This window comes from Tetrao urogallus (assembly GCF_951394365.1).
Source record: "Tetrao urogallus genome assembly, chromosome: 2".
Classification (NCBI taxonomy): domain Eukaryota; kingdom Metazoa; phylum Chordata; class Aves; order Galliformes; family Phasianidae; genus Tetrao; species Tetrao urogallus.
In genome coordinates this window covers 27,781,552-27,805,285 of record NC_136814.1, presented here as the reverse complement: position 1 = coordinate 27,805,285, position 23,734 = coordinate 27,781,552, and the positions used below count along the sequence as shown (strand labels likewise).

The 23,734-nt window shown below is 39.9% G+C and overlaps 1 protein-coding gene across 1 annotated transcript in view; it reads right to left on the bottom strand.

Annotated features, from left to right (window-relative positions):
- Window positions 1-20,406, bottom strand: part of LRFN2 (leucine rich repeat and fibronectin type III domain containing 2) — a gene marked incomplete at both ends in the record, with an annotated part of 38,015 nt that extends 17,609 nt beyond the window's left edge. Inside the window, one exon of the mRNA XM_079550087.1 lies at window positions 19,034-20,406. Within this exon, the coding sequence (XP_079406213.1) occupies window positions 19,034-20,406 (1,373 nt within the window). The remainder of the gene's footprint in view (window positions 1-19,033) is intronic.
- Between the last annotated feature and the right edge of the window lie 3,328 nt (window positions 20,407-23,734).

The window sequence follows — 23,734 nt, the reverse complement described above, 5'->3', positions numbered from 1 at the left end:
AGCATTATGCATATCCAGTCTGATCTTCTGTACAGCAGAGTCCAGCATAGGCTGGGGATTTTATCAGGGGATTCTTTCACTGAACCACAGCACAGTGTTTTAATAGACACATTATCTTAAGGCTTTCTAAGGGGATGAGTAGTTGACAACCCCACCTCCATTCACACCATAAGTTAAAATGCCAGAAGTCTTTTCCAGTTTGTATGTATAGGTCTTAGCTTCCAAGAAATGTAAAGAGCAGTTTACTCATGTGCATAAGAGCCAAACCAATAGATATACTTTGTATGTATACTTTGTAGTGAGAAGGGGACAAAGTCAGCCTATTTAAAGCCAATTTTTTTGATTTTTTCTTTTGAAAGATTGAGAGGACGGCATGGGTTTCTGTACCTGGGAGAAACGGGAGGGCTAACTGAGATTTGGAATAGAAAGAATAATGCCATGGGTATTGGATGGTCTGCTAATGGCCAAGATGACTCCTAAATAGTCAGTGTTTCCTCATAAACTGATTTAATTGGGCTTGCAAAAGCCCAATTAGAAATAAGCAACCTGCCCAATGTTGTTATAAATATGAAGATGAGCACGCAGAACTTGTCTATGGAAAAATAGCTAGAATGATCGGTTAATATTGAAGAGAATGCAAAGATCATGGTAAAAGGAAGACTAAAACATTCCATGTGTAAGAAGAAAGAGAAAGTGGTCCCAGGTATTTGCAACTAGTCTGGACTGTCCAGAGATGGGTCATTTGTTTTGTATCCAAACTCTTGAAACGTCCCTGTGTTTGTGAAGTACTTCTGTATGTTATCATCACTGTTAAAAGTGACAAAGAATAAAATATTTAGAAGCTTTAGCTGAAGAACAGCATAAAACCATTGTCTTTGCAGCTCAACGTGTTCATTCCAGTTTCTACAGTATCACTCAATGCTGATGCGCTTCTATCACTTTGTTTTTCATAGCCTGTGGAAGATGCCATTATCATTCACCCCAAGGGTTTTGTGCAGTATGTTTTCAATATTTTCATGATAAACTATTTTCAAAACTTTTTCATGTAGATGAAATAAAAATGACCTTTATGTTTTACTTTTCTCTGTTCACGGTCAACAGCAGCTCTGTGATCTACTGACAGTGGCATAAGCTGCCAATGGAGGAAGGGATATCCCACTGCTGTCAGTGATTAATAGTTACATTTCACTCTCCTCAGGGCCATAACTCACTCAAAGCTTCAGCATTTGAGAATGATGGAACATCTCTGGAACAGATAAATCCATAAATCCCTTCAATCCAACAAAAAAATGTCAACTCTCTAGAAGTTTGTTCACAAGTTAGGCTGCAGTTTTCAGATTAATATGTGCATGTAACACAAGAGGGGGAAAAACAGATCACCAGTAGGAAAAAAATAAGTAATTTAAGGCTTAGTAATTGTCACTTTCTATACTCCATTCATTGTTGTTCACTTTGCAGGAAGAAAATGTGAGGCAGGCGGACATCACTTAGTGTCCATAGTCTGTCAATATCAATTATCTCCTGCAGTCTCTTCATTTGCTGCTGTGCTAGGAAGCAAATTCTGAAGCACGGAACTTATCCCAGAAGCATCTGTATAATAATATCACAAAATAGCCTTCAAAAGGACTGCCATGGAAGTGGTATACCAGCCATATCATTCACAGTTGACTTTAGCCACCAAAATATATTTTATCTAAGAGAAATCTTGCTCCCATCCTGGCTACACCAGGTGCCAGCCCTGCTATCCCTGGGCTATAGTAACCCCAGCCAATGTGCCTTGCTGAGACACAAGTCATAGGAAAGGCAGAACAGCTGTCACTCCACTCAGCCAGCTGTATCTGATGATGGAAACTGAGGGCAGCCCTTCTAATCACCACCTAAACTGGATGCTGAAGCTAGGTAATACAGAAACCTCTCCTGGGGAGCCAAACGGTGTGTCTGCATGGTGGTCAACAGCACTCGACTTCTTTATAAACAAAACACAAAGTGCGTGAAATTGCCAGAATGCTAAATGTGGAAACAATGAGTTGCACACTACAGAGTTCTGCTTCAAAGATTAACGTGGAGCTTTTCCAAACTCATAACAGAAAAGTCTCCTGTAGTTCTGAGAAGCTGTGATTTATTTCCAGAAAAGAAAATAAAAGAAGGTAATTAAAGTTAAATAGTTTTATTTACATCTTTTATTTTTTATGTGAGCACTAGCCTTTTCAGTTCTCCATTTTCAAAAGCAGAATTTAAGAAGATTTTTGTAACTACTCGTTTTGCAGTGAAAACCTTCAAATTTTTCAGAGAATATGATATTATTTCCTACATATTTTTTCCTGCATGTTGTATAATTTTACTTCCGATTTGGTCTAAAAAAGATTTACAATTTTTTTAGTTGCTCTTCCTATAGGTACTTAGGATTAGCAACAGCTTAATGAAGAAAAGCTTGAATATTGCTTTGAACAGTCAGACTCTGCAAAGGTTTGCTGCTTATTCAAATTTGATTGAACAACAGGGAAATTTCCATAGCTTCTGCGGATGCAAAATAGGACTGGAACCCACCAAAAAAGTTGTTTTTCTGCTTCCATTCCTGGCCTGTTCTACAGCAAATGAAAGCACCTCATATTATTCCCTTGCTGAAGTAGAGAAAATAATGAATTCTTAGAGAACTGTGTGTTATACCACCCTGAGAAGCAGTATTGCATTTCTTATATCTGAGTACTAATGGCAAGTTGCCTTTACTTCTTAATAATCTCATGGTAGTTACTCTTATGTAGATGATCATAGATACATAGGACATATGTGATACATAGGACATTCCCATGTTGGCTGACAAAACTATGTCCTAAGTATACACTAATCTACCTATTCTCAGTAAAATAATGATTAGTATAAAGTGAATCTCAAAATAATGGGGTGAGATAGAGAAGAATAAACGAAACAGCCTGTCATAAAACACAGTCATAAATGATTTATCTAATAGAGACTTTAAAAAACAACAACAACAAAAAAAACTGCACAGAAATGTCAAGTCATAGCTGACATAATTACACTAATTAGCAAGAAGTCTCACAAAATCATATTGATAATTCTGAACAGAAAACAAAGCTGAAGAAATCTGTCTGATCCCGGTTTAAATCACAAGTCGGAAAAGATGATCCAGTCCTGACATATGGCCTGTTGTGACTTATTAGCTTAGCTCTACTCAGCTCTTGATTTGTAGCCAAAGTTCATAGGAGAGCAAGATGAAAAGATGCAGGCCTTGCTTTAATCAAAGTTACATTTAGTTCATATCTGGGAAGGGGAAGAGGAGGAAAAATAAAGATTTGTTTCCCACAATATGTCTTCTCTGCCTTCATATACTATTCATGTGCTCACATATATCCCCCATTTTGGTATTGTGTTTTCCATCTTAAATTCTCTGCCTTTAGGTAAATGTTCTGCAGCTCTCCACATTTTTGAACTTTCACTAAAACATCACATATGAGACAGCACTGCTGGTAAATGGCAACGAATGTCACCTGGTTAAGTTACGCTGGGTTTGCAAATGAAAAAGACAAAATGTGTGCTCAGAATTAAGCCAAACATGAAAAAGTGAGGGGCCAACCTTAGTGAGAGTGGTGGCAGTGGGGTAGGAATCTGCTGCTGGTAGGAGAACAGCTGGAAAATGTGAAGGCTCCCCGGCCATGAATAGCAGCAGGAAATAGGCTCCTGTAGCTGTTTAAGGCAGAGCCGTTCAGGTTTTGCCCAGTAGAGGGATTCATTACTCACACCAAATCATCTTGTCGCTCAGGGAGCTTGTGAAAACTGCACAACTATCTTACACAAGTTTGATGTCTCTTGGACTGTGTGCTCAAAACTCCTACTCACACTAACATTAGAAGCATCTCACAAAACCTTGGTATCCTGAGGGCAAAGCTGCTCAAATACCTCGATTGAAACATATTTTTAGCATTAAAATAGAAGTTTCTGCTAGATACAGGTTTTTATTGTCTCCTGTTGGGAAGACTAAAATGAAAGCTATAGCTGTGGTGAGCCCCAGTACTCTTCTTCCCCTGGTATCTGTGAGGGGTGCTCTGCTTCCAGTCCTTGCTCTGCTCCTTCACTGCATCTTCCCCTCCTTTCACAGTCCCCAACAAAAAGCTGTCCTTCCCCCTCCTACACCCTGGCCATCCCTTCACCGCTGCAAGGGCTGAAAGGAGGGAGAACACGCAGGGAGGGAGAAGAAAATGGATCATATTCACTTTGCTCTCTCGCCCCTGACCACGGAGCAAAGTGAATATGACCCATTTTAGAAAACAACAACCCCCTTGACATAATGTACATTTGGGTGAGGATATCAATCCCAAAGCTGCAAAGAGATTGATAGCAACATTTCCAGATTTCTGAATGAAACATTTTTAAAAGATTTTTTTTTTTTCCCCCATAAGCAAAGAAAACAACTGTTATGGAGAATTTTCACCTTGATTCTTGACAGAAACAGATGTTGCAATATTGGAATTTCCCTTGGGACAGATATTCCAGGGCTTGTTCAATTTTAAACATGACTAGAAAATAAAACTGAGTTGATATATGGTTTACTTCTTCATAGCCGTTGCAGAGGCAGGTGGTTAGAGGGTGTGCCGGACAGATGTTGCACACTGCTGCAGTAACTGTGAGACTAACTAGTATGGATCTTTTCTTTTCTTTCTTTTTTTTTTTTTTTTTCCTAAATTAGTTTTTAAATTTGGTTCTTGTCCAACACAAGGAAAAAATCTACCACACTGTGATTCATACAGGCAGTGAAAGTTTGCTTTGTGTAAACTGAGGAAACAGCTTTAAAACTGAAATCTTGTAAAGAGGGGTAGGAAACAGATTGTAACCTAGCTCAGGCATATACAGTTTCACTGATGGACACAAAGCTTGGCAAACACCTTAATCCAATCCTAGCTAGCAGAGCTTGAGTGCTGGGAATCTGTCAGGAGGTTGGGCGCCATGATGATTATCAAAGCTCCTCAGCATCATGCAGCCATAAGGGCACAGCTGACAGCTTGACTAGGTCCATGGCAAATGCAATTTTCTGAAGTTTTACTACAACTCTGCCATTGTTACTGTGACTAGTCGCATCCAGGTGCTGCCAAGAAAGAGGAAAGAGGAACATTGTCTATAACACAATCCCAAATATGCACAGTGAAAAGCTTACTAAGACTTTGCACAATAACATTTTTAGGTTCTCTAAATGGACAGGTACAGAATAATTTGAAATAGGTATGTATGATCAGCCATCACCACTGCAGAGATATGAGGTTTTTTTAAGAGGAAGCTGGAGGAATTTGCTGGTGGTAGGCACCATTAGAGAACAAACAAACAAAAACAAAACAAACCCCACATGTGTAACAATTACATATGTTGCAGTAACACAAACAAGCATGCTACATGTTAATCAGGCTAAGGAGCAGCTCTTTTTACCAACTTCAATGTGCTATTTGTTGTGTTCTTCATAGGGTATATAAATACAGATTTGATTCCATTCACCGCCAGCCCTGCATCTAAGTAAGGGTCTAAACACAGCTAGCAACAGAACCAGGATGCTTTACTGATGAACATTACTGATGAACTAACCCTACTAGGGAAAAGTGAAATATTTTTTTAGTTTTGAGATTTAAAGGCCAAATTCAATAAGCTTGATACTTGCTAGATATGTATCATTTAAAGATGTTAATATAAAGATTAAAATCATTTTTTGGGGAAGGAGGAAAGCTGTATCACAGTTATTTTCTACACTAAAGCCAAAATATCAACTTTTGCAGGAATTTGTCTGCCTCTCTGATACTCCCAGCAGCTTGGCACCTCTGCCCTCCAATGTGCTATTCCTCTTTTTCCACATGAATTGCCAGCATAATCATAAAACCTAATGGTTGACTGTTATCAACACTTGCGTTGCCACACAACGAAATATGAAGAAAAATCTGAGAGAAAACCTGAAATGAAGCTGCTTAAGAATGACCAAATAAAAATATTTACTCTGAAAAATACTCCAGCTTTGGCATAATTAGCTAATTAAGCCACAGCCAGTATAATTATCTATTTTTAGAGAGAGTGTATGAGAAAAGCAAAGCATAAAGGTGAAACAAACAATATTGCATTTTAGTGTAAAAAAAAACAACAAACCAAGCCAAACCATAATAAAACAAAGCAAAACAAAACCATTACTATAACCTTAGATGCTTCCATTAGACAGAATTTGTATAGCACAAATTCTAGCTTTCTCTTCACCCCACTCCAGACTGGTGCTGTTCACCCTGAAATGGGACTTATTATCTCTATTATTGCTTTTTCCCAGGCACAAATCCTGCTCATAGAGTTTATTCCATCCCCTCCCTTGCAAGCTGTCCTTCACCTCAAAAGGTCTTAGTATTGAAAGGGAAAGAATGTAAACAACTAGATACACATTTAGTCTTGTGTCCTTAGCATGCTTTGTCCCCCTAAGCAAATCACAAGTGCCAAGCATGCATGTGAGATGCTTCTGCACTGTTTTGTTCTAGCAAGGAGATTGCAGCTTTACTAGGGCCGCTGAGGATGCCACAGAGCTGCAAGAGAGCATGCAAAAGAGGAGGCACAGAGAGGTGAGCCCATTTCACTCCTCCTCCCCACTGCTATAGCCAAACTTTGGCAGAAGCAGCAAATTCCTCCCCACAGCAGTCTTCATCCCACAGAAGCAACAAGGGTGGGCAGAAGGTAATGATATGTCCTTCCCCTGGAGTAACTAAGCTAAAATTCTTTCTCCACATAAGTTGGCAGGACTCAAACTCTCTTGGATGCTGCTGCCCCAACCTTGTTTTCAGTACAATATGCTGGGAGGCTCAGAGCACAACCATTGCTGCCAGGCATCCTTCTCATTCTGCAGCAGCCTTCTGGAGAAGAGATGCAGACATCCCCACCATCCCAGCACCGGCAGAAGGACTGAATCATCAAACCCATCTCTCTGAGGCAATCTGCCAGACGACAGAGCTGCTGGTGGGGTGCCTTGATGCTGTCAGCTATCCATATGTCTATTGGACAGCTACTGCCTGTGCAATCCCTACTCAGAAAAATTTAGAGCATGGTTGGGTATGTCTACATGTGAACCAATTCCATCACCCAAGCCAATTAAATAAACAAATAAAGAGTTAAAAAAAAAAAAAAGTTTGTCACTGAATAAACAGCTCATCTATTTACTTTCTTGTCAACATGAACTGAACTACGACATAGTAAATACATTACAAAATTTAAACCTGGGCAAATTCAAAATGATAGGAAGGGTAGGAGAGAGAGGGCAGGTGGGTGGATTCAGCACAAGTTAACACCTAGTGCTGGCTGACTCAAACTGTTCATCTCTGCAAATAAACTGATCTGTAAACTAAGAGCAGCTGAGCAGAGGGAGGTTATAACACAGCCTCACCATACAGGGAATTTCTAGCCTACCCAAAGCAAAGCAGTGGGTAAGAATTTTCCTATCAGAGGCACGAGGCTAGGTATACTTCTTTCCTTCTTGCCCAGCATTCACATAGTCCACTTCGTTGTTCTGGCACAGAACTTATCTTGCTTCTATTCTGCAACAAGATCTGCCAAAAACTAAAGCAAATTCCAACTTCTTTTCTAGGCAGTGTCGCTTTGTGGTATTGTCAAATACTCTGGGATCTAGCATAATCATACTGTAGCTCTGGGACAACAGCAGGGCTGTGACAATAGGGCAGATCAGCCTGCTCTCTGGACTTCGTCTCTGACTATGAAAATCAGAACATTTCATTTTAGTTTCATGATAGTTCGAAGGTTCCTTTAGATTGCAGCAGCAGCCTGTTACCCTCAGACAGGACTGGAGTATCGTTGTGTTTGGCACTGTTACAGATCATTATAGATTACAGGGTTGATGCCTGTATTGCCCTCTTATCAGACTTTGAAACAAGACATGACTAGGGGAAAAGGGTAATATGACAGTGAAATAGCCCATATCACTTTTTCAAAGACATACATTACCTCACATTTTCTTTATTCACCACCAGAAATTTGAGCTACCTTTTTGCTGTGTGCTTTTAAGAACAAAAAGGAATAAACAATTTCCTTGTAGCACAAGCCTTCATTAATATCTACAAGTACCATACTCAAAACATTACATGCAATATGAACCTGCTTTCTGCCTCAAGTCTTACAATCCTCAGCTTTCTGAAATCCTCCTCTTTCATCCTTCCCTGACCAGAGCACAAAGGTTGCTCACCACCACCATCCCAATTTAAGCCTCAGAACTTATTTAAATTAGAAACAAACATCAAATCACTTTGTACTGCGTGACTGGAGTGATTTTTCCTCACCTGGAGTGCATTTTCCTACTAGAGGTAAATCCAAAAATAGCTATAATCATACGAACTAAAGGTAATGAAGTGTTACTATATAGCTTATTCAATCTAGTGCATTCCTACTTTCTTTTATTTTTCCAGTGCCATATCTTTTTGAGTTCTAGGCTTTTCAAAAGATGAGTCTGAAGTAATTTCTCTATGGAAGTAAGCTGAATCATTGCTATCATAAGTTAACCAGTGCAATCTTCATACAAAAAGATATACTCTCTCTGAAACAACCTTGGCACACAAGCTGAAGGCCTGGTATGAGAAAGAGAAGATATAACAGGAAATTCAGAACAAAGAATTAGGTAGCTGAGTAGATATAGCAGTGAAATAAGGTTGGGCTGCTCTATGCACAATATTTTACATGTATATACTCTGAAGATATCTGAACATGGGCTGAGGAATCCTCTCTCTTCTGCCGGCTACAAGCTCACTAAGGAAAGGCATGTCTCTTATATAGGATATCTATTGCCATAAGCATCTGGTCTTGACGCAATCCTGTAATTAATTATGGGTCATGACACCCAAGAAAGCCTTACTACCCCTTGGCTAAAAGGCAGCTTGCGTGCTGGCTGTCAGTTACTATTTAGTGTTTTGATTTGTGTGATGAATCCTGGGTCTACCCAAAATGTTTTCTTCCACCTTCACTTTTCATGAAACCTGTTCATTTGTTCACTGTGTTCCTTTCTTCAAAGCAAAACTTATCCTTACTGGAAGTGGCATTTTCTATCAGTTAATGATGGGAAGACAAAGCAAATAACAAGGTGCTGGTCCTATTTTTATCCTTTTCAAAGACAGACTTGCCAGAAACAAAATTGGTAAAGCTGAATTCCTTTTTGTAAGACTGTCCTGGGGGGTCAGTCTTCCTCTCAGGATGCACTTATGAGAATGGGATGGCAGGGCAAGTCATGCAATCACACTGCATTCTTCTAAAGGCTTCATATTCTTAGAAAAAAGTATTTCTGAATATGATTAAAGGACATAATAGTGACATCTGGGCAACTTTCTCCTTGTCACAGTGACAATGAAATGCCGCTTATCCTATTTGTTTTCACTCTTTCCTGAGTTTTCTGATATAGCAACATTTTTCCTTTTTACAGAATGGCTCTACAGTCCAAACCCTCTCAGAATTTCATTTTCATTATCCTTTTGTGGTCTGGGAGCCCCATGCTGTTATCAGACTTCACTGTTTTCATTGAATCTTTTCTTGTTTTTAGGTCCTGTTTTCACATCAGAACTTGAGAAGAATAAGGGAGATACTTGTGCTATCCTCATGAATCCTGGTTACCTCTACATCTGTCTCATGAATTTTAAGAGTCCTACATAAAATTCTATACACAAGGTATTGTGTGAAACCCAAAACAATACTGGCCTTAACTGCTCACGACTGGAAGACCAGGAATGTTAGGAACCGGCTGCAGAAGAAAGTAACCTCTCCAAATACCTCCAGTATCAAAATCTAAATCAAAGACAGCTTTGAAATGGGTAAAAAGCCTTCTGATGACCTCAGAGGAGAGCTGTAGTGGTCACACTCTGAGATCACTGATAGTTTTTTAACATCTCCTGAAAGGACTCAGATGTCAGCAAGATGAGGAATCAGTTAGAGTGGTGCACCACCTGGTAGTCAATGAAGCAGTGGAAAGACAGGAGCACTGTGAATCTGCTGCAGACACCACCTGTAGAAGTTAGACACCAAGTGGGGCATCCTGCATGCTTAAATGTGCATTACTTATACAAACTGTGGAGAAAATACAGCCTTATTATTTGCACTGTTCCTTTAAGGAGGGGACAGTCCTCTGTTGTATGTTGTACTGTTAGAGCTCTGATCTAAGATCGGTGCTACTGAAGATGTCTTTCCCAAGTCAAACAGTTTTATAACACACATTTAGCTACAGTAACAACATTAAGATTGCTGTATTTTCCCAAATCGTGACATGAGGAGGGGAAATTATCATATTTGAAATGCAAGTAAGGACTTTATGAGAATGCACTGAAAGCTAAATCAGGACTGCTCCCAGCTGTGTTTCCGGAGGCATGTTTATTCCACTACCTTACTGAATCACCTTGAGCAAGATATTTAACCTCCTTCTTTCTACATCCATCTCTTTAGAAAACAACAATAATTCCTAAAACACAAGCTTTTCAAGCTGATCTAAAGCCCAGCAGAATGAATGATGGTTACTCATTTCTAAGGGTCTTGACTCCAGCCTTCAGTCAAATATTTAACTAGTTAATGTTTGTAACTATCAGTGCTGTTATTACTTTGTATGACTATAAATGACATGGGAGGTTGTTACTGTTAGGTAACCAGCAATGGACATAAGTGGATTTTTTACTTTATTTTATTTTTTGCATGGAGCAGCGCATGAACTGCTATAAACCTGTCCCAAATTTAAAATAGCAAAAATAGTGGTAACTGTGCAGCTGTGTTCTGGCTCGTTAATATTCACGAATGGTATGAATTTGAATACATTAAAACTTTTCATTTAGACATCAAAATGTTGACTCACCTGAATCTTAATAATTTTTTTTTTTCTATGGTTCATTTTGGCATCAAATGTGTAGCTCACTATTGCAGTGATGGGTGGGGACAGCTCCTGGCATTTGGGTTCAGAGCAGCTAAGAGAGGGGATGTGGCAGATGTTATGGGCAAGCACTAGCTCATTGTGAATTCCCCTCAAGAAAAAATGCTAAGCCTTTGATGAGCTCTAATAAATAATTAGCAGCAGAGATAAAACAAGAGTACTGCTGCCTCATGCTGAAAATGGGTTCTGAATTCACTCTCACCCTGTGCAACAGTCCTGGCTGCAGCAGGGATACTTCCCAGCAGCGCCACAGGGCTGAGGTGAGAATTGGACTCTTTGCCTTTGTATTCAACTCCTGATGCAGAGCTCAGGGCCAGAGGTATAAAATACAAACTACCCATATACCTCACTAAATGTTATATGACTTGTTAAGCTTCAAAGGAAACGGGAATACTTTGAAATTAGTAAAAGGTGCTGTCCCACCAGTCCCTGTGGTCTAGAGTCACAAACTCCTTCTTCACATGCCCTCATATACTCCTCATGCACACACAAAAGGACTTATGTCCCTCGAGGATAATGACTACTCAGTATTTTGACTTCACGTGTCATTTATCAAGCAAAATATTGGCCTAGGTAGTATTTGCATGGTCAGCTTCTGCTCAAGATGAAGTGGATTGCTTCTGGCCAGTGTTTTTTTTTTATTACTTGCTGTATGAGTATCAGATGGATGGCAGTTCATCGCAATAATCTAGGACAACTTTAGGGACAATTTTAAGATGTACATGTATTTTCATTTAATTTTTGTTTAATTTTATATTTTGTACTTGCATCCTACTAATATTTATTTCTTATTTTATATTTTTATTTCTCACTTTATAATCTGGTAATAAATGTAATTTTTGCCATTTTCACTGTATTTTATTTGCTGTTCCTCAAAGGCATTTTATATTTCAAGGGAAAGAATTACAAAATAAAACAAAATAAAACGAAGAGAGAATAAAAGAAAGAAAGAAAAAGCTCTGTCACTGTATTTCACCCAGCAAGAAAAAAGATATTAAAGAACTAGATGGATTTTTTTCAGTAGAAGTCAACAAAACTGCACAGTGCCAGAACACATGCATCTGTGAAACAGCTTCTCCTTTATGTTTGAAGCCACTCAGGAAGTCTGTACATGCTGCAGATCCTCTAGAAGTCAATGCACACTACTGCGGCAAACCACTCTCAAAGGACCTGAAGCACTTGAAGCAACCATGCCAGACTTTCTCTTGCTCTGCTTAGAGGGATTTCTTCCCTTTGGAACTGTGACTTCACTTTTTTATTTTTATATAGTTGCTATCTCAGCCTGTCAAATGCAAATGATTAATACATGATGATTAATATCTTCATGTGATGTCCTCTATACCAACAGTTGTTTTATTATCCGGTGTTTAAATATATAAATACTTTGACCAAATAAAGGCTTGTATCCTGGATACAATGCTACTGGAATAGCTCAGCTCACATGTTGAGGCTGAGGAGTTGGCTTTTTATCATCTCCGAACTTGGAAAGACAGTTCAATGCCTAGCCAGGTTTGAGACAGGGATGCAACAGAAAAGGAGGGTAAAGAGTGAAAGTCATTTATATGCCTTCATCTTTACGAACCCACTGTCCAAATCATGAGTAAAGGTAGACAATCAGGACTTTCAGAAGAAATTAAATCTCTGTCTTCTCTAAAATTGCCAGAATTATGTATTTTCAACTTTTGTCAGAGCAAAAATAATGTAATCATGCTTTACGACGGTATCAGGCTGTTGAGGTTTGCCCTAACTAAGCAACAGGACTTCCTCTTTTTTCAGACATTAGCTGATAGGCCTCCTCACAGCAGGCTTTCACTGTCAGCAGTTAAACAGTGGAACATCCTCTGATGCAGTGTGGTGTTCAATGTCGTACTGTTGGACATAACTCCCTTACACACCTAAGATATTTCTGAAGTTTGCAGCACCTTAGCCATTAAGCATGTCTCAGAGTCATAAAATCACAGAAGAGTTTAGGTTGGAGGGGGCCTCAAAGCCCACCCATTTCCAACCTCCTGCTGTGGGCAGGGCTGCCCCCCACCAGCTCAGGCTGCCCAGGGCTCCATCCAGCCTGGCCTTGACATCTCCAGGAATGGGATACCCACAGACTCTCTGGGCAGCTTGTGCCAGCACCATCCCTGCCCTCTGAGTAAACACAATGGAATAGAAGAACATATATGTATATTTATGTATATAATATGTATATATTATTTATACTAAGCTGTGGGAAATTTGAATTCAGTTAGTTTCTTCCTACCCTAGGTAAGAGTATTCATAAGTGCAAACACTAAAGTTATTATTTGCTCATAAAATGCAGTTGCACTATCACCTGACTGCCAAACTGCAGCTAATATTTAACAGAAAGGTGACATGATAGCAGTGGTTAGTGGAGTGATCTCTGTTCACTTAGTCTATAAAGCACCTGCAGTGAAAGGCACTGTGTAAATGTAAATCAATATTATATTGTTTAAAGTAATCAAACCCATGGAACCATTGTTTAAATAGGCTCGAGCTGCAGAGATGTTTATTCATATTTTACTGCTTAAATTGCCTGCTACATAAAATATATATGGAAAAAGTAAGCTTTCAGAAATATATAATTTTTTTTTTCCAGTGGTGAATTTATAAGCTAGAAAGCATGTAGTGCTACAGTAATTCTTAATTTGTGCAGATGTTTTTATTACTCTTAGTATGAAATAGCACAAAGTAAAACCAACCTAAATCTCTTATAAATCTAACAGCTGTCACAATTCAGATACACATTTTAAAGTGGCTACATCAGTGCTTTAATTCAAAACACAGCCGGCAGGCTCACTACAACCTAGGAAGTTCTACAGAACACTTGCGGATTTATTCATCTTTTAAATTATGGTGCATTTATTAATTACACCAATGCCTGGTGGCCAATACTGAGAAGCAATCCCAAATCATGTAGGGCACACCACACATAAAAAAGACACAATCTCCATTCCCAGATGCCTTACTTAACTCAACTGCTATGGTTATGTAATGCTGTGTCTTAATCATTTATGCCTATCCCTGATGCTGCCACACAATGTCTTCAAAGGAAGTCTTCCTATTAATTTATGTGGACTCCTTTAGCACAATATTTTCTAAGGTGCTCATCCCTATGAGTCAAGATAGCGCTGTCACCCATTACAGATGGGAAACTGAGGCCCAAAGAGTCTGTTTTCCAAATGTTCATATCTTAGTTCAATCCTATATTAAAATATGTTAAGCATACACATGCCTGAGTTCTACTGATGATTAATCTGATGCTCCTAAATATCTACAGTGATTTTTGAGGGGAATCCAAACTGAGCAAGACTGTACTCCTAACATTCCCAGAAGAGGCTTTCTGTGGTAGAGCAAGGCTCCCAGTGTCATGCCTAAGCCTAAGGAGAGGCATCTGGTTTTTTCCCATTCCCTTTCTCTCTTGGACATGGGTTACTCTTCCTAAATTCATGGCAGTTACTTGTTGTTTCCATCAAATAAGAAGTGATTTAGTGTATTTTGGAACAGACTTCTGGTGTTGGCAAAAATGGATGAGAACAATACACATTTACTGTCAGTCGTGCCTGCGTAAGAGTGATTTACATTACAAAAAAAATGATGAAAGAATGGAAAAGCTGCTGCATTTAAAAGCACATAAATCTCCAAGCATACCCATAGTCACTTGGCTCTGAGCTTTGCAAATTGTATTGTGCTTTTCTGGAAGGAAATCTTTTCTTCAGTGATTAGTTCACAGTGTCAACAGATAGTTCTACCTGTTGTGCTGTACCACTGGCTGCGGTGAGAACATCTTCCTTTACTCTGGGCGGGGGGGAAGGAGGCTGGAAGTTCACTGAACCATCTGTTGTTTACATCTCACAATCTCCTAGCAAGTTTCAGTCTTTAAGATTTCTAACAGGAGGCACTGGTATGGGTGGGGAAAGGTTTTGAGAAAACGAAGATAATGACAAATGTAACTAATCTTACAGTTCATAGGATCAGAGAATGGATGAGATGGAAGGAACCTTTGGTGGCCATTTGGTCCAAACCCACTGCTCAGGCACTGTTATCTCCTGCAGACTGTCCAGGATCATGTAACAAAAGCAGATAGCTTTTAAATATCTTCAGGGATGGATACTCAAACTCTCTGGGCAACCTGTGCCAGTGCTTGCTCATAGCAAGAAGCGTTTCCTGATGTTCAGATGGAGCCTCGTGTTTCAGTTTGTGCCTACTGCCTCTTGTCCTGTCACTGGACACCATGGAGAAGAGCCTGACTTTTCTTTTTTTCACCCTCCCTTCAGGTATTTATAAACACTGATGAGATCATTCCTGAGCCTTCTGTTCTCTAGACTGAACAGTTCCAGCTCTCTCAACCTGTCCTTATTTGTCAAGTGCTCCACTCTCTTAGACAAGGCCTTTTGCTGGACTCACTCCACTGCATCCATTTGCCTTTTGCCCTGAGGAGACTGGACCCAACACTCCAACTATTGTATCACTGGTGCCGAGCAGAGGGAAATGATCACCTCCCTGGACCTTCTGGCAATACCCTCCCTAGTACAGTCCAGAATACCATTAGCTTATTTTTGGCAAGGGCACACTGCTGGCTTATGGTCAGCTGGTGTCCACCGTGGCCCTCAAATCTCTTCCTGCAAAATTACTTTCCAGCCTGGTGACCCCTAGCCCATACTGGTGCACGGGGTAGATTCCTCCTCAAGGGAAAAACTTTGAATTTCCCTTTGTTGAATTTCATGAGGTTCCTGTCAGCCTGTATATTCATCCTGATGAGGTCCCTCTGGATGGCAGCATGACCCTCTAGAATACCAAGATATTTTTCCTTTGCACCCAGTCTCCTAGAGAGAGGAATCTTAGTTCAGTTCTAGATTAAACTAATTGTCTTGATGACAGGATTAGTAGAAGCAGTGCAAGTACACGTTAGAGGAAAAGCTATATGAGACCACATATAGATCATAAAAGCAATGGTGTTTACCTGTGTATGAGATACAACCCCAGCAACCCCTCCTGTAGGATTTCTACCCATAAAGACACAGATCAAAGCACAAAAGAAAAGCACTGAGATTCCACACATAGCTGTGTGCATGTTCTATAAAAGAAGGCACGTTCCCTTTTGCCAACGGTAATGAAAAAATAATATATAGCACCCTAAGTTATTTATTTTGTGACACTAGAGGCAGCAGTTGTCATTGCAAGTTAATATGGACTGAACTGCCTTTCAGACATTTGCACAAGCTGCTGCTTCCTTCCCTTTGTGTTTATCCTTCTCACTGGGAAGCCACGTGGAACAAAGCACTGATTGAGTGCTGTGCTGTGCTCATTAGATCAGTATCAGAAACATGCATCCAGCATTCACTGAAACAGAAAAAATCCTGCTGCTAGATTCAGCAGCGGTCCTGAGATGGCAAATACAAAGGACAGTCAGATGGAGGAAACAAGTAAGCAGTGTTCCTTCCATTAATACACAGTATGATGGCACTGGTGTCTCAAGAGCTAAACTTAAGATTCTGATACCAGTCCAGCAGTGAAATCAGGGGGCCCAACAGAAAATCACTGTCACCATTTCCCATACTGCTGAATTTTCATGGGGCCACTACATTCTATTGTAGTCCCCTTTGAACCATCTGCAGCTCCTGCAAAAGGAAATCCAAAGCTGGGACGGAAGCAGAGATGAGACTGGTGAGAACATGATGACCAAGAAGTAGGTTAATACTAATGGGTAGGAAGAACTGATTTTCAATCCTTACCCATGAGTACAACACCCATGAAAATGCTGAGTGGAGAATAAAGCAAACTTTTGTCTTATGCATAAGACATTTCTTACTAGCAAGGCAGAATTGCTCTTAAGTGAGCACAGCCAGTGGCCCTCAGTCCTGGCACACCACTGTGTTTGAACATATATTGAATGCCATCATTTTAGTAGCTAAGGAGTATCACATCCCATTTAGCACATACACAACACTTTATAGAGCAGTAGAAATCTTTTTCCCTTGTGTTTTTCTACACACACATTGCAGTGACATGCATCTGACCAATTAAAGCAAAATAATTTTAGTTAATTAACGCTAAGGGACAATGTGATTCCCTGGCTGCAAGTCATAAGAGCTGGTTTTGATGCATATGAGTGCCACCGATTAGCTCTCAGACGCTGGACAATTCATTTCATCTTCCTATGCTTCATTTTCCCCGAGTGCAAAATATAGGGAAATAAAATTTGTTTTCTTTGTTGAAGCACTTTTGAGAGCTGTGAATGAAAAGAGCTACACATTATCAATGAATCCTCATAAAGCCCCCTTGGGAGATTTATGAAAATAGAAATGTCCTCACTGTGCTTCTGGAAAACCGAGCTATAACCAAGTAATGCAACAGGGTGAAAAACTCACTGAGACAGACCTTTATTCCACCAGATCTGGCAAGCAAGATGGCATCTGCTTCTGCCCATCGCATCCAATCACCCTCTTCAACTCTCTCACCTCTGCATGACTTCACTTCTGCATTGCTTTATTTACCCTGGCTACCCACTTCACAGCAAATCCAATTACTTCCAATGCCTGACAACCTCCACAAGCTTCTTTTTTCTGTTGCAGGGATATTCTTGTTCACTGCACCAAATTGACTATACATTTTCACATGACTATACACATCATTCAGAGTACTTTTTGCTGACCTGCACTGGGCTCAGGAACTTAAATGCTTCTAAGTACATTCCAAAAGTTGTGCCATGAGAAAAACTAGCACATTTTCTTTGATTGCATTCCAAATATTCCAATATTACTTAAATTTTACCTTATTCTGTCATTCTACTTAACTCTACATAGATGCCAGTCTCAAACTGACAGTTTCACAGTGTATTAGCTAAATCTAATAAGGCGAATAATTCCTAGCTGATAATTTGATTTCATTATTTCAACATATTTTTATAATTGAGGAATAAAAGTTAACAGAATTGAGTTTCCTCATATTATTTTCAATATTTGAATAAATACTCCTCTGACAAAGTTTGCTCTCAATTAGAATCAAAACCCAAACACCAGCGTTCTTATGACAGATCCAGTTTTTCTTCACTGGCTCCAGAAATCTTTCAAAGCTATATGAATTTATGCGTTTGGTTCTATTTCACCCTTTGATTCTGACTTCTGTTGGTAGCTAATATATATCCAAAGACAAACTTTAGCTCAATGCACGTGATGTGTGTGTACAGAAATAGAAAAGCTGGAAAGAGAAATAGAAAAGCAGACAAGGTTGGATTCTAGGGAATTGTCATTAGCACGAGTATGCTACATCAATCATTCCTCCCAGACAGAAGGAATAAGCAGTAACACTGTTTTTCTGTTCTGTTAAGCTGCTTCCTACCCACTTTTAATCCTGAAAATTTATTACTTCTTTCTTTTTCATAGTCAGGTTCACTGCAAGAGGAACACTTGTTTTACATCAGCAGAAGTCAAAGAAGTAGCAGAACTGGAAGAGCTTAATGAATTCGAGGCTTGCTTTCAAAATTATCTCTCTCCCTGTATTTAATATGGTATAAAACATTAAATGCTCCAAAGCTGTCAGCAATTACAGTTGTGCAAAATGGATGTTAGTGAAGTTAGAAACAAGCTATTTCAAATGGGTGAAAAATCTCTTGTTAACAACCCTGAATCTTGAATTGCTGAATAATTAGAGCCTGTGTTATGGGTAGACAGCACAAACTTCCTCCCACATTGCTTCCTCTCACAGTAGTATGTTTCAATTCCACCTACAGGAGGTGGAAAGGGAAACTTCTGACTACCAGTCTGTCAAGTTTTGCTTTCTTTGTTAAGACTTGTAACGAGGATACCAACTGAGGTACTATTATTTTTTCCTAAATTGGAAATGTTACTGAAAACGGTAGTCAGAGAATACTATAGAGACTTGTAACGTATGGTTCAAAACAGACATAAAAGTGATGAGCAGACCAACAGATAATCCAACAGATTGACAAATGCAACATAGACTTACCAGACACCATTAGCAGTACTACTGATGTCTATCTCAGCTCAAATTTAAATCAGTGGCCAATGAGTAAAAGACTTTATATCCTGCTTTTCTCCTCCTGCCATCAAAGGACAAAATAGCAATTGCATTTACCTGTAGATCAGGACTTCATCATCCGAACAGTTATACTGCAACTGATACATTTTTACGCGGGGGGCTGACTTGCTCACCGTCCACTTCACCAAAGCTGAGGTAGTGGTCACTTCTGACACCAGGACTGCCCTTTCTGGTGGGCCTTTTGTTTCCCCTCGATTAGACTTGCTGGAGCTGGTGATGTCTGAAAGCCTGGACTTTGGTGGGGCAGCTCGGCCTGTGCCATTGCTGAGATGAGGGAGCTGAACAATTGAGAGCTCTATTGTTGCAGTCGATTCTCCAGCAGCATTGGCTGCTATGCAAGTGAAAGTCCCATAATCCTTGGATGTAGTGATGAGAATATCTAAGGTGCCATTGTCATAGACAGATGTCCTTGAAGAGTTTCCGATGAGGCGGTCGTCAGGGGCCACCCAGTGAATGATGGGTGTGGGATCCCCAATGGCTTTGCATTTCAGTGTGGCAGTTTGCCCTTCTAAAACCAGCAACTTGTGAGTATGCTGTGTGATAAGAGGAGGCTCACAAACAAATTCTTCCTCCCGTACATACCAGAAGTACCTTCCCTTTAGACCCGGAGGAGAAGCACAAGTTTCCATATCATCATCCCTGTCAAGTCTCCTCAACCACAACAGCTCACAGTTGCAATGTAGTGGGTTACCCCCAAAGCTGAGAGACAAAGGTGGAGAAAACGGGGTAACAGCTAATGGAATTACTTGAGATCTGGCAAAGATAGGGTCAGGGGGAAGCTTCTGAAGTCTGTTGGATGTTAGATCCAATCTGGCTAATTTCTGAAGATCTGCAAACGTCCCCTCCGTAATATAGTCTATCAGGTTATGATCTAAACTGAGCTGGTGCAAGTTTATCATCTTCCTTATAGATTCCCAGGGAATGCTTCGGAGGTTATTGTAGGAAAGGTCTAAGTCTTCCAATGTCAGCAAAAAATCCTCAAAGGCTTCATCAGAGATGCTGGTTAGCTGGTTGTTGTTTAAAATCAAGTGCTGAAGGTTAATTAAGCCTCTCAAAATATCTTCTCCAATGTCAGGCAGCCTGTTGCTGTCCAGATGCAAAGACCGAAGGCTCTCCAAGTCAGTGAAAGAGTACGGCTGTATATAACTGATGGTGTTTCTGGACAATGTGAGGTCAACGAGCCCAGACATATTGGCAAAATCCTGTCGGCTGATATTAATAATAAAGTTTCCCCCAAGTCGAAGCTCAACAGTCCTTCGATCTATGTCTAGCGGTACAAACAGTAGACCCTTCGAGGGACACAAAGTCCCAAGCGACTCAGACAGGTTCTGGCAGACACAATATTTGGGACAAGCATTGACCATGACAGCCATTCCAAACACCAGGATGCCACAGAGCAATTTTTCCATGGTAAATCACGTAGCAGTACCTGTAAGAAATGGAAACAGTTACAAGGAGCGTCAGCAGTTATAATACAGGTATCCTTCACCCACGTTTTATCTGATATCTACTTCTAGAGACATTACCCAGTGCCTTCTCTCAGGAGTTGCTATCACAGCAGTCAACACTCTGAGATAGCAAATTTAAGTGCTACAGCAGCATTTCCCCCAGTCACGCATTTGTTTCTTAAAAATGTATGTTTGATTCCAAAACTGAACAGAATAGGAGTTCTTGGAACTTCTGCCAGCTAATAGATTATTACAACTATATTTTCTCTTTTTACAATTTTATAATTCCCATTAGGTAGAGGACAAATCTTGCTGTCATGTTGCAAGGTTTATTTAAAACTATGAAAGATTTCACTTGGAATAGCGCCTGCTTCTTCGAGGGTAGAATCTGTCTTATAGTAATTACATATTGATGCATAAAAATGTGGAATTAATCTTAGAGTTGAAAGAGCTGATTTTATGGATAAAAATAACTACATATTTACCCTTTAGTGATATAGTTCTAAATGACCACATAATTATCGGGCAAGTCCCGAGGCAAGCAAGTTCACTTGCCCACCCCTAATAAAATTCACGATAGGCAGCTTAGGAAGCAGAAATCTCTTGCATAATCATCACCTGGAATCACCCTTTGCTCAGCCATCCTACAGGAAAGATGACATTGAATAACTTTAAAGAAAAAAAAATCAGGGAAAACATGTTACCTTGGGCTTCTTGCAAGCTTTTTGATTCCTGCATGCTCTCACACTACAGCCCTTCCTAATGTAATCACAGCAGAGCTCCTCATGATGCCTACAGCCGTGCCTTGTTTCCCACCCATTTTTCATTTGTGCCATTATCCCTTCCCTTCCCTCCCCACCCCCCCCCAGCTCTTATACACTTTTCTGGCTTGAACTGTAAAGTATGTTTCTTTGAAAAATAAACAAAAAAGTATTGGAGTTTCCTTCTCTGGAGTTACTCAGGACCTGTCTGGACACTTTCCTGTGTGACCTATTATAGAGAACCTTCGGCAGAGAGGTTAGACTAGATGATCTCCATAGATCTCTTCCAACCCCTGCAATTCTGTGATTTACAGCCTGTCTGTGAGGGCTGACTGAGGCTGGGAGGAGCCCTCAACACAATAAGATGTGAGGCATCCTCATGCTTTATCAGTTGCCTCTCCAGTGTTGACCTTCCAAGATGCCACTGCTGGATGCATGGAGGCATGACACAGAGGGCTGCACTCAGTACACATGTAGAGCTGATCTCCATGCCTCACAACTCACTGCCATTTCTGCTGAATAGCAACTATCCACCTTCTGTGCCTCCTGCTGCAGAGCAGCTCGTGATGGTCTGTGAGTGGGCACGTGAAGTGTAAAGTCATGCTGTTCTTTGCATTCCGTAGGTGGTGGATAGTCACCTGTGCCTAAGCTGGTTCTGTTAACTGCTGTACACGTGACAGGATAACATGCAAAGTCTCATAATAGCTTTAATAATTAACTAATATGAGGCCACTCAAATGTTAACAAACATATGACACTAGAAATGCATCTCACAAAAAAGTCACAGCGACATTATTTATACTTCATCCCACTGCAGAAATGACAGTTATGCAGATGTTCTGTAAAATTAAAATAAGTTATGAAGGTCAGTTTTTAATCCAGTAGTAGCACACACCAAACAGAGAAGAAAATCTATCACCTCAGTCAGTATTTTTTAACTCTTAAAACCACTTTTTCCCCCTGCCTGTGAAAGAAACGATAACATGAGCACTATGTTTGGGCCTGCACACAAAAGCAGCTGCTTCCTCTCATAGGTAAGATGGTTTGGTTTCTCCAGTCTAGAACATGGAGTAACACAGAGCTGTAGAAATGCAAGACGCTGTGTTTGCTGAACTATGCATGTTAGTTCAGTTATGCCAAGGTTTTCTACATGGCGAGTGCTAGTAGTTACATAACACTAACGCTGTTCTTTAGGAGAGGAAAGGATCAGAGCAGAGAAAGCATCTCTTTGCTGAACTCCGCAAACAAGATAACAGCAAAATACTTTTAGAAAGGATGGCTTGGGAAGACTAATTTTTTACCTCCAGTAGTAAATAAAAGGCTTCTGAATAAAATGTTTGGAGCTTAGCAACTAAGTTACTGATGCAAATCTGCAGCATACTTAGCAAAATGCTGTAAATATCCTTTATATTATCAATTAGTAGTTTACTAACAGGCAATTGGCTTTTTGAATCTTAATTATAATTGTGTTCTGCAACTTTAATTCAGCACATTACCCTACCAGCTGAAATTATAAACAAAAAAAGCAGTTTAAAAGGGGGAGAAATAGATACAGTTAATTAGTAATAAGCCCTTTCATAGCTTCTCCTTTATCTACATTCCCACCCTCTAAATATCTATTCATAAATGTGAATGCACACTTAGGAGAGCAGTATCTCCTTTAAGTGTCCCAATTCTCTAACCACATTTTTTCCGGATGCTGTTAAATATCACAGAGCTTTGGGGAGACAGTTGACTCTAAGTATCAGAATGAAAAGCATTTATAAAAGAAAAACTGGGGGGAGGAACAGAATTTAATTACAGAAAATAGGGACTGCAACACCGAGAGGAGACTATGAAACAGGAGATCTAAACGGCAAAGTAAGCCCTGATGGGGAAACCATCTGTGGATGGATTGAAAGCTCGTCATCTGTCTGTGTGTGCTTGCATGTGCACAAGAAAAAGAGGCAGAAAGCACATTATTTTCTTTTACCAGCAGAACAGATCAGTAACATCTGTACCAGGATGCAAATATCATTGCTATTGTCTCTCTGGTTGTTGAATGCATTTGGAAATATTAACGTAAATACTGTTTGTTCAAAGAGGACATTTCTAGCCTTTATCATCTGTTGCCAGCATCTGTACTTCAAGCTTCTGAGCCTGTCCTGACATGACAAAATCATGACACAGCAAATAGGATACACACCCAAGTGCTTACAAACAGCAGATTGGAAAGAACTGTTGTGGGCAGGACTCTTTAAAGAGAACATCTGGGGCTTTTGCAGGACAACTGCTTTTCTCTTTCCCCTCCAGAAAGGCAAAACACCAACTCAGCAGACATGGAAAGAATATGGGAGTCTATTATATGACTGTCTTCTAAAATCTAGTCTCTACAACAGAGTCAAAGTAATTGGTAGCTGCCAAGAAGATGGATGTATAATAAAAATTGTTTTGATTTCAGTTCTGGTAACATTCATACAAAGCAGAATATGAATTGTTAAGTTTAGGGTCTGTTTTTGCCAAGAGGTTTGTTCACCTTATTCCCAAAT